Here is a 12,566-nt window from a genome sequence, read left to right on the forward strand (position 1 = left end):
ATAAAAAAAAAAAAAAGAAAGAAAAAAAAAAGAAATGTGATGATCCTGGGAGGGGTAGACAGCATGTAAATAGAAGGGAGGAGGAAGTTGAACCTCTAAGGGAAAGGTCAACATTATTGGGAAAAGAAATGAACAAAAAGACAGTTTCACTCGTAAGAGAATATTTGACACCTATCAGACCAGGAATCACATTTCAGGCAAGCCCTCAGTTCATGGCCTCTATAAAAGCAGTGTAACCTGAGCTTGACCTTTGCCATTGAGGGTATGACACCGTTTCTCGCTTGTGGACCTAGAAGAAGAACACAGATAGAGAAAGGGCACCATGTCACGAGGAGCTGACATTATGCCCAGTGAATATTTATTGTGAGTGCTGTTAATAAAGTATAAATTGAAAAGTAGGCAATATCAGTTCCCCAAAAGAGATTAACACCACACACACACACACAAATAAAAACAAAACCAGGAGACACAAGAACACTTTGGGAGGTGTTGGATATGTCTATTACCTTGATTGTGGAGATGGTATCACAGGTGTTTGCATATGTCCAAACTCATCAAATTATGCACATTAAATAAGTGCATTTCTTTCTGTATCAATTATACCTCATTTTTAAAAAAGAGATTAACACCTACTGCTAATTAAAGTGAACAAAGTCCCTGCAGAATAAGCCACCCTCCCAGAAAGCCTGAAGCCAAACCAGCACCACAAGAATTTCTGAGCTATTTGTGGATGTCTGAGTGAGTGTGTCCTGGCTGGGTCCCTGCACCCCCAAGCCCTGCTGCCCCGCTGAGCACACAGGAAAATGACATTCCTCATGTTGTACTTTCATTTCCAGCTAGATACCAGGAGAGATTGGAGAGGAGACAGAATAAACAGCAGTTCAATTTAATTTTAGGAGCTTTCAGGGTACGAATAAAGGACTTGGGAATGAGTTTAGTGTTTTTTGCTAGTTCTACTAAAGTATGACATAAATTTTCCTTACCAGAATATCTTGTTTAAATAATGCTATATCCTCTAAAGAAAGACACTCTTTTTTCTTTCTATTTTTAGGTTCATTGAATTGATCTATTTGATAGACAGTTTTTTGTGTGTATTAAGGATGATTAATAATAATGCCACTAATAATTAATTTATTGATAATCAATAATTTATTTATTAAATTACTAATAATTTAATTTATTTAATTAATTATAATGAATTCTTTTTCTGTGAGTATATACATTTCTGTTTTAATTTATCTTAATTAAAGTATTAATATGCTCCATAGCAGAAGTAAAGTAACACAGAGGGAATGATGGTGGAAAGCAACGAATCCCCCACCTCCTGTTCCACTTAACGTCCCATGTCCCAAACACAACCCCTTTTTAATAGTTTCTATGTTTCTTTTCTTCCTCTCTCTCTCTTTATTTTGACTTGGTAAGCCTTCACATCATTCATAAATTATAACAAAATACAAGGAGACATATAATATATAACAACGAATAGCCTTGCATCCACCCCTGCTCCCATCCATCCCTTCCCTACCTCCCGTCCTGCCACTGGCAACCACTTTATTACTTTCTTATCTACCTCCATTGTGTCTTTATGTCAAGGCAGTCAAGCACCAGTCTATACCCTTGTCCTCCCTCCCTTTCTGATGTTTACCTCCTAACTCTGAACATCATTCATATATCTCTTCATTTATCAATGTCAAATGTCCATTTACACTAGCTCCTCTACTGACTTGACTCCCCTCACATTGTTGGGGTTCCGTTGGTTGGCTGCATTAACATTTTTGGTTAATATACTGAGAACTGTATTTCTTATTTCATGTCTATTTATTGGCTCTCTGACCACCTGCTCTGTTGGATGAGGACGTCCAAGCCGCCACTCTCTCTCCCTCCCTTCCAACTCCCATCCTTTGCCCACTGTGCCTTCACCTTACAGTGGCAAGAATAAGATTGTGTACTTTCTGTTCACAGTCAAATTCCATGTTTTGCTTATGTATTCCTTCTAAAGTTTTAAAACTAAGAATGGGTTTTCATTTTTGTAATTATGTAAATTGACAAGATCTGAGCTCAGTCAGATTCTCCTTTTTTATTACGTGCCCTCCTTTTCTTCCTCTCCTCCCCCAGCCATTATTAGTCTCCTCTCTTACTTTTTCTTGGTGTTTAACAATTGGACAGTCTTTGTGTTTGCATGTTGGTCATTTTGTATACAGCTGGTAGACTTTTCACTTTGAATTGTCAGCCTTTCATCAGCTCTGCAGTATTTTAATCCATGATTTCCGTATTTATTTTATCTCCTCCATTTTCTATTCTCTTCTACCGGAAGGTCTCAATTGTGTGAACTTGCTAGGCCGGGGTTTTTTCTATCATTTTTCTCAAGTGTTCTGACTCCATGTGACTTTGGATCCATTACTTATTCTTTCAGCACCTCAGTTTATTGTCTGAAAATGAAGATTATAATGCCTTTCACTGCAGTCCTTAGGAATAAATGAAAGAATGTGGGAAAAGCACTTCACTCACCACTGACTATCCAATACCAAAGTTCATGCTATCAGGCTTTATACACACTGCATCTCTGTGCTTTATAAGAAATTTATAGGAAACAGAATTTTAAAATGCACATATAAGTTGCAGAGTGCTTTCCTGTTTTTCCTCTTAGCATATCACTGTTTTATAAGATAATAAATGTGGATTTTAGCCCCCTGTACTCATAAAAATAAGCAGACAAGCATGCAAATAAAAACAAAAACTTGTTTGCCATTTTCTGAGACTTTAGTTCTTCCTAGTGATTATGAATCCACTGACTAAGTTCCTCCCAAGTCTGAACATTACATTCTCAGCAAAATAGCAGAATTGAAATGTTTCTCTTGTTAATGCTTGTTAGTGTGTTTGTTATTTGCAAACAAACATACTATTCTCATGTCTTGCTTATTCTAACTCATCAATTTACATGTTCTAAAAAGACACCTGCCAATTACTTCAATATTCTAAAATCATGTTAATTATCAAATGTGTATAGTATTTTCAGTGGTCTTCACTGTTTTTCGTTTCCCAGTATATCCATATGTTGCCTTGTACAATATCACTGAATTGATGTATTACCCTGGATAAAACACTTCTCAAAAAATATATCAGATTTGTCCGCTCTGAAAAAAATCAAATGTTATTTGAATTCATGCAGTGGGGAGAAACTCACTTAGCATTTGTCTTTCATTGGTTTCAGCGATTGTTATTCCTTTCCTGGTCTAGTGAAAAGTATTTTGGTCTCTGGATCAAGAGAGACAAAGTCTGTTTCGTGCTCTGCCTCTGGCTCTGAGCCCTTGGGCAAGTAGCTTCTCCTCCTGGGTCTTTCTTCTCACGTCTGTAAAAGGAACAACAGGGTCTCAGTGTTTTCAGTTCTGAAATCCTATGGTTCTAGGCTAAACCACTTACTTTCTCCAGGAAATATTGATCTGGTCTCTTCACGTTGGCAGATGTCCGGAATCTACTCGGCCGGAAACAGTACGCCCTTGCCTGCTCCCGTGCAAAAAAGACTGTCTTGTGACTGCCTTCAGTGAGTGGACGCCCTGCCCAAGGCTGTGCCAACCAGGTAGGTGGATGCTATTTTCTTAGTGTTTTCTTTCCTTCCTGATCTCCTGAATGCCTCTCCCACTGCTAAATAAGCGAGAGATGGTGGTACGGGGGCTCCCTTCTTTTCCATTTGCATGTCACCCTGGGAGCAAAGTTTGTAACATTTGTAAATGAAGTCTTGGATTTCCAGATCCATTAAGAGTTGGCAGGGAAAACATATTCAGCTCTTACATGCCATTATTTTACAGGTGTGTGTTGTAGGGGTCCTTATGTTCTATTAACCCTGTTGTGGCATTCTGAACAGCCATTCAAACGTGGTTCCTTATAAAGCATGAATACCATCACAGTTCCTTTGTGGCTCCTGTGTGCTTAAGCCTGACTCCAGGCATCTTCAGTAGAATGTAGGGCCTTAAGCACTATGCGTACATCACTGATAAATATAAGCCTATGGAAGAAGAGGGGCCAGTACATTAAAAAGTGTTGAACAGGTACAGACATTGGCAATATATGATTTCTATTTCTTTACTCTTAACGGTGACGCTTTATACATCTGGGTGTATTTGGAGTGCTGTGATCCAGGATACTTAATAGCTAAGTCCTAATAAACACACGGGAGAACCTTTGTAAAATTACTGCCTTTCTTAGAACAGGTCTTTTCCCCTACACTTATTTCAGTTCCCTGCTGGAGCTAGTCCATGTGGAGATCCAAAAACTCCTAGTCCCAAAGCTCCGTTCTGGCCTAAGACCTAAACTTAATAACTTGGTCCATTTCCCCTAGTCTGACACCCTAGCCTTGGTCCTACGGATCTTACCACTGCCATAGCAAGAAAAGGCACATCCAGGAAAAGGAAGGATGGAAGAATATTGACCCTAGTGCTCAAAGTAAAATGGGTCTCATCCACACCTCCCTGGCCTTGTCTTGCCTGTCATCCTCTCAAGCAGGGCCTGGCTCTCACTGTATCTCTGCACTAGGCTCCTGCAAGAAGGGAGAGGGAGCATGCAGTTCTGCAAAGAGACAACCTGCCACAAAGATTGAGATTATTAACACTTTTCCTTGGAAAATTCCAGCCCTGTGCCTCTAGGATCCCCCAGTTGCTCTTTGACTCACACATCTTCATGGCGGTGACATGACAATATAGCCAATATTGACACAGATCTGCCTGCCACTTCAAACCACCTCTCAGTGATTGGCAAGGGGGTTGTGACAGCTCTTGGAGATTATCATCATCGGTATCTTATATTTCAGTGATGGGGCACCTGCATAAGGTTTTCTAACTGTGCCATTTCAACTGTCCTTTGTCAGTGTTAACCGAGTAGCATCCAGTAAACTTTGCTTATGAATAGAATCAGAACTAAATGTGTTGAATACAAAAGAGCTTTGAAAATACAGTGGAATATTTATCTGATCTTTTGAGGGGTGGAAATAGCAATCTCTTCCAGAGACGCTCCAAAACTTATTTTCTTAAATGAAAATTCAAAGTAATTGATCTGGATAAACAGGGTTTGTAGAGTAGCCAGGGGAATGTCATTTCCAGACAGAGTAGGACAGAAAAACTATGATCTCTATTCTGAACCATTTGAAAGGTAGCATTTAGGAGGTTGGCTTTTGAAATTTTAATAGTAATGTACCTGCAAAACATTCAAGCTCTTAAAGATAAACATTGGGAAAATGCAAGAAGATAAAATAATCTATGATGATGGAGGTTTATTGAAGTTCAGCTATTTCTTTTAGTTTTGTCCTCATAAGAGATTAGCATAATTCTTCTGTTAAATGGTTTTAAGAAAGGAAAAGGCTGAATTAAAGAGAATACCCTACTGGCAGCCAGATATTTGTGTTAGAGCTGTCAAGGTCCCCTGACACTTAAGGAGGCATATTAGTTCTGTTGAGCCCATATGCCCCAGTGGCCAGAGATTACTTCAGCTACTGCTATTGCATGCATTCTGTATTCGAGAAAATTCTCTCTGCTGCATGAGCATCTTCTCCTAGTGCTGCCTAAGGATGGAGGAATCATAAGGCATGTGAAATAATTGCTCTTCCAGCAATTTTAGATTTTACTCCAACTTCCAGGGATTCAACTAGTTATTTAAGTGGTTGGCATTGTAATGAAAATAGTTTTAAGCCTCTGTGGTCTCTTTTTACCTCCAATTTTTTAAGCCTAGATAATTCTTTTCACAGCCTGGCAGCCAGCAGACCTGGAGGAGCATTTTCAGTTTTCAGATTTCTTCCAGCTTTCCGCTTCAATACTGTTTACCCTTGTGTTTAGTTTATACTTTGGGACCAATATTTTTTTAAATAACTATGGGTTAATTAGGGGAGACGATGATAGGGAGGAGACTATAGGAGGAAATGGTACCGCTAAATCTATGGTTCTCAAACTTTACTGATTCTGAATCACCTGGAAGCATTATTAAAATGCAGATTTTCAGCTCCATGACTAGGTATTCTGACTCAATAACTATGGGATGTTTCCAAAAATGTGTGTTGTAAGAAGCTGCCACTGAATGGTAATGTATTTCCTCCCTTAAGACAAAAAAGGATCATAGATCCATAAACAAGTGCTACTTGAACTCTGGGCATACAGCCTGTTTTTCAGCTTCTTGAATGCATCATATTTTTCCCGGCTCAAGCATGGTAGAGTATGATGGCTAAGAACAGAGGTGCTGGAGCCAGATGGCCAGGATTTTGAGTCCCAAGGTTTGCTCTGTGACAGTGGCTGCATTACTTAATCTCTCTGTGCCTCAGTTTCCTCATCTGTGAAACAGGGTTAATAACCACACCTACATATAAGGAAAGTACTTAGAACCCTCAGTGCCTTGTGTCGGGTAGGCATGGAGCAGGCAATTCTATCGTCGTTCCAAGCCTTTGCGCCTGCCCTGTGTGGTGCTGGAGCTGTGTTCAGCTGCGCTTCCTTCTTGGTCCTCCGACCTCTAGATCAGCAGGGACCTGCTATAGCAGCCTTTCCCCAGGAACGTTGTGTTCATTTCCTAGACCGCAGTAGACCCTCCCCACGCACCTCACTAACTAGGTCATCCCACAGCATCCTCCACGTCCCCTCATGGCACTTGCATACTTATCCTTCCTTGTTAATGTTGCCTTTGCTAGAGTGTACGTCCACAAGTGCAGGGACCACTTCTGTCATCTTCACCACTAGATCCTATAAACCCAGCATAGTAAAGGGTATAGCTGTCACTCAATTAATATTTTTTGAATGGACAGATGTCCTGTGAAGAGAGAGAAGAGTGTGGTTTTGAATCCAGGCAGTAGATTCTCTGTCCTCGAGAACATCCTTCAAAAGATACTCTGCGAAATAGTGTTTTAAAGCAGTACTTGTCAAACTTAAATGCTTATACAAGTCCCTGGGAGATCTAATTAAAATGTAAGTTCTAATTCAGTAGACCTGGACAGGACCTGGAATTAGACCTTTCTACAAGCTCCAAAGTGATAACCTGTATGTTGATTACAAAGCTCCAGATAGAGGTGGGGTTAGACATTTTTGAGCAAGGCAATGACATGGTCAAAGTTATAAAGTGAAAAGAGTGGACTAGGGACAGAACAACAGGTGGGGACACAGGGAGGATGGGGTGTGGGGTGGAGTGAAGTGGCTTAACCTAAACTGAGAGATCAAGAGAAGGATGGGCTTGAGTAGGTGGCAACCTCCACTAATGAGGATGGGGGAACTCTTTTGCACCTGTGGTTTCAGGTTGAGTCATCAAAGTTGAGAAGAGCTTATACTCCTAGTCCCTAAATTTGGCTGCACAATGGAATCACCTAGAGATTTCTTAAATATCCCAATGCATGGGTCCTACTCCAAGATATTACGATTTAATAGGTTTTTGGTATGACCAGGGAAATCACTTGATTATGTGAATCCAAAACCAAATCCATTCTAAACCTCTCAGAAAGCCAAGGTGGTTTCCCAGGGGCAGAGTGTACCAGGAGTGATTTGTGTGTTAGTAATGGGTGAGTTGTATTAGGTTTTATTTGGTTCTGGCTGTGTTCATGATCTAAAAATCCTTACAACTTAAAAGTATTCTCAAGCCATGAACAATCTCTAGCTAGTAGTTAGCCTTGCTTCCTGTCTTCTTATTCCTGTTCATCTGAGTCTCTCCTTAAAGGATTAATGGTGGTCCCACATTCTTCGAAGCAAATCAAATAACTATCAAGCTGTGGCGCTCTTGTAGACTCTCCAAATTTTAAGTCCCAGTAAAAAAATTAGCCAAATGATCAAGAACCATTCTTTGGTGATGTTTTTACTAATTTCTCTATGCTTCCTTCAGCCTATAAAGCAAATACCTGCATAAATACTCAATACCGTTTGCCTAATAATAGCTACAGTTTGTTCATTGTAGAGGTAGCCCCATGGAGTTTTTTCAATACACAGATGTCTCACCTCATCCCACGTTAGAATCTCTTCACGTTGAAGGGACATTTGCAGTATTAAAACTCACCGTAAGTGACTCTTATACGTGGGCAGGGATGAGACACACTCATTTAGTGCTTCATCCTTTCAGGGTATCTTCAAATACATTTATCAATTATCACTGATAATTGTTTGCCTGGGTAGTATTGGAAATTAATTATCTTGGCCACTGATCTCATAACTATCACATTTAATGTTTTTATTTTAAAGTCACAAATCAGTACTGATTTTCCAAGATTTCTCTCAAGCTACCTTTAAAGGAGCTCACTTTATAATTTCAACATTTAATAATACAAATTTCAGACATCTACATAAATTAATATAATGCTAATATAAAATATTACTGATTAATAGAATGCACTCTCATGCAGCCATCACTAAGTAAAAATTACCATCAGCTCATGGCCACCCTTGTTTTGCTTGTTTTACTGTTATCCCCCTTTTTACTGCCAGTGGCTAATTTTGTAATGATTCCCAGATGTGTATGTCACTTCCATGGAAGGGAAAAATATGTAAGAGGTAAAGTTATTAGACACTTCAGTAGATAAAATGTGGCATATTCAAAATAGGTCTTTCTGTAAATTCCTAGAAACCATGGAGCTAATGATTAATTATTTGTCTGTCTTAATAATTTAAGGCTGAGGGAGCTCCTTTAACTTTCATCTCTAAGGGGCATGCTGGCGAGCAGTGTCATGGTAATAGGAAGGCCGAAGGCAAACTACTGCTGGCAATTGCTAGGCAACTTTATTTGGTGGGATCCTTTGCTCCTGCATCAAACCTCCTGGAGTTACGTCTTGAGTTTCCAGTGTCAAAAATAGTACTGTTTTTTTAATGTCCAGGTGGTGTACTATATAGTGGTTAAGAACATGGCACCTCAAGTTAGACTTCCTTGGTTCAAATCCGATTTTTGCTGTACAAGTCACATTAGACTCACTTTAAACTTTGTTGTGTTTCAGTTTTCTCCTTTCTAAAATGAGATAATATTGGCACCCAATTCATAGGATTAAATGAGAATAGGACACATGGCAGAAATTTTGATGATGATGATGACGATGATGTAAGTGCCTTAAGATTGGGGAACTTGTCTTTTATTTTGTTGCTATCCTACATTATCTAGTCGTCCATGTGCTGGTATAATGCACTTGTTTCCATGTCTGTATTTTTCTTAGATTATAAAACCTAGAAGGCACATGATGGGTGTTTAGTAATTGTTGTTGAATGAATGACTAAATGAACTCCATATCTTTCCTACTACCAGTTCTAATTCCTAAAGATTTTGCTTCCATTTAGATGAAATCAAAGCATTAACAGATTGTTCAGTGCATCCAGGCCAATTAGGGGAAAAGGTATTGGTCATTCAGAATGTCAAATAGTTAAAAATCACCTTTCTCCCACTCAAAGGCATACTAGCATCAGCCTCTCTTTACTTACTCCTTTCAAGTACATATGGTCCCCTCCTTCCCAGCTAAGGCCCATCATCTATACTTTTCTCCATGGAAATAGAGGATGGAGTACTAATTTATATCCAAAGAATGAAGAGTCGGGCCTTCCCTGGTGGCACAGTGGTTAAGAATCTGCCTGCAAGTGCAGGGGACACGGGTTCGAGCCCTGGTCCAGGAAGATCCCACATGCCACGGAGCAACTAAGCCTCTGTGCCACAACTACTGAACCTGCGCTCTAGAGCCCGCGAGCCACAACTACTGAGCCCGCACGCCACAACTACTGAAGCCTGCATGCCTAGAGCCTGTGCTCCGCAGCAAGAGAAGCCACCATAATGAGAAGCCCATGCACCGCAATGAAGAGTAGCCCCCGCTCGCCATAACTAGAGAAAGCCCGCGTGCAGCAACGAAGACCCAACGCAGCCAAAAATAAATTAATTAATTTTTTAATAATCCTAGGAATTGTTTTAAAAAAAAAAAAAAGAATGAAGACTCTATTGTGTTTGAGTAATGAAGATTTGGGGCCTGGAACACCAGCCCCCAAAATAGTGTTGAAGGCAATATAATCATCTAATGACTTTCCTTGAGAAAGTGACTTAATCTAAATCTAACTTACAACCTCTATAAATTTTGGATGTTTTCTATTCCCAAGTGTTTCTGAAAAACTAAATAAAGTAAGATGTGTATCTTACATATACATCCCAAGCCACAACCCAATACACAGAGTATAGGTGCCTTTGTTTTTATAGGCTCCATTGGGGAGGATATGCCCCCCTTTAGTCTGTAATTTAAAGCCTGGAGATCACTACACAGCCCCAGTACTCAATAAATATTCCTGAAAATTTAGTAAGAGAAATGACAAACACTTGGGCTTGTAGAAATTACAGTTCTCAACCAAGGAGTTCTGCTGATAAAATTTATAAAGGCACTTTCCCTCCATTCACACATAGGAAAAAGAGAGATAGATTAAATTCTCTTAATTTCTTTTAATTTTTTTCCTCCCATTTTTTTTGTTTGTTTGTGTTTGTTTTATTTCCCCTTAAAACGTGACACCTTCTGCCTATCTCTTTTAAAACCCAGGGACTTCCCTGGCGGTCCAGTGGTTAAGACTCCGCGCTTCCACTGCACGGGGCCTCGGGTTTGATCCCTGGTTGGGGAGCTAAGATCCTGCATGCCACGCCGCATTGCAAGGCCAAAAAAAAAAAAAATAAAAGGAAACAGAAAACAAAAACAAAACCCCACAGTATGCAGTGGATTCGATTTGGCCAAAAAATCAGATTTGGCAAAAAAGAAACATTTTTAGAACAGTTTATTTAGAGCAGTATGACCACCCGGACATGGAAGAACACCACTGGGTTATAAGGGGAGCGGCTGCCCAGAGGGCGGGGCTCTTAACTGGCGTTACCTACACCCCTCACTCAGAGCGAACGTTAGTCTGCTTAATAGCTGACCGGGTCGCCTTCTCAGTCCACACTCTTCCTCCTACCCCCTAGTCCCCCTTCTTTCTGGGCCAGAGATTGACGTATATTTACAGGGACCTGGAGTTCACAGTATCGCCAGCTGGGATTTTTCTTTGCTTCCTCCAATGGCCCCAGGCGATAGATCTAGAGCCAGGGTTGGAATCCAGATTTCTCTGACCTGAGGGACTGCCTGTTGTCATCCCACAACAAGCCCTGTTTTCACAGAGGCACAGCTCACCTTGCTTGTTTACTAGCAATTCGAGGATTCAGAGCCAGGTACCCTCACACCTGAGGCACAGGCTCTGTACAGCACAGATCTGTCACACAGAGCTTTCACATGTGCTCTCTCATTGACCATCAGTGCAGCTTCGTGATAAAGGAACAGCTGCTCTGTTAGTCCTATTCCACAAAAGAAGCAACGCGATCTTCAAGATCGCTCGTCCAACAGGAGCAAAGACCAGGTCCAAATACCCAGTTTAAATTAAACTTGCTACACTGCTTTGCCTGGTGAGCCTGTAAAGTTACAGGGGAAAAAAAGCCAGGCAAGTTCAAACTCTTATTGCTAAAAGCCTCTAACTTCTACTTTGCTTCATATCACTGCCTCTTCCTATCAAAGTGATAATAACTGTAATTTATTGAAATACATTGTCCTATTTGTTACCTCATCTCTATATGGAAAGGGCTATTACGACCCCATCTTACATAGGAGGACATAGAGGCTTAGCTATGGGTCCCAAGATTGCAAAATGAATAAATGGCAAAAGCACGAGGAATCCTAGGCTCTTAACCACTCATTCGGTAGCAGATATTTGCTGAACAATCACTGTGTTCTAGGCGCTGTGCTAAGTACTGTAAGTATAGGTGTAAAGTGGTGAGGAAAACACACACAGCCCTCGGCTGTGGTGAGTGCTGTCTAGTGACGGAAGATGGAGGCATTGAATATATAATTGCCTAAATGAATATGCAGTTAGAAAATATAGTATGTGCTCTGCAGAAATTCAAGGAGCTATGAGAAAAGGTAGTAAGGAAAATCAGAATTCCACTCTGCCTAGAGTATCTTTCTCCTCATCTCTACTCATTGCCCGTCTTACTAGATGTAAAGCCCTACCTTCTCCAGAGAACTTGTCCCGATCCTCCTGCTGGAAATAACCACTTCTCACTCCTGAGTCTCATAACGCTGTCTGAATGGCTTGCATTCTCACTCTTGGTAAACGTGTTTTGGGTCCCACTGAAGAAACACGAAGTCCTTGAGAGCTAAACCTTTTTCGGTTTTCATTCCCAAAATGCCTCATAATAAACTTAAAACAGAATAGAATTCAGTATCTCTGTGACAAATAAATGGATGCTAGTTAGAATTTACTTGCTTAAGCAAACTTAACAGACTGCTAAAAGGAAAGGTGATCTGCCTTTACAACTGAATATCTTTTGTAACACGTGATGATGGTGGCAATAGAAGATGTGGGATTTCGGGAATCAAATCTGTCTCCGGTTTCCTGGCAAATGTAGTTAAAGTGGAAACACATTCCATCCCTTGTATTCATTCATTCACTCACTCATTCATTCAGTCATTCTTTTTGCAGTCAGTCTGTTCTTTTGGTTATTAATATTTCAGTGAAGTTGTATGAGTATCTTAAGGGAAGCAAAGGCTATTTGATTGCTAATTCCTACAAGTAATTTCCTACTGGAAC

General features: G+C 40.3%; 1 protein-coding gene across 4 annotated transcripts in view; it reads left to right on the forward strand.

The window, feature by feature from the left end:
• THSD7B (thrombospondin type 1 domain containing 7B) overlaps positions 1 to 12,566 on the forward strand; it is a 1,195,438-nt gene that overhangs the window by 800,688 nt on the left and 382,184 nt on the right. For all 4 annotated transcript variants that reach the window (XM_082464904.1, XM_082464907.1, XM_082464905.1 and 1 more), the window contains one exon: positions 3,462 to 3,577. In XM_082464904.1, coding sequence (XP_082321030.1) covers positions 3,462 to 3,577 — 116 coding nt within the window. The remainder of the gene's footprint in view (positions 1 to 3,461; positions 3,578 to 12,566) is intronic.

The sequence above is a fragment of the Balaenoptera physalus genome (assembly GCF_965194825.1).
Source record: "Balaenoptera physalus genome assembly, chromosome: 6".
NCBI classification, from domain to species: Eukaryota; Metazoa; Chordata; class Mammalia; order Artiodactyla; family Balaenopteridae; genus Balaenoptera; species Balaenoptera physalus.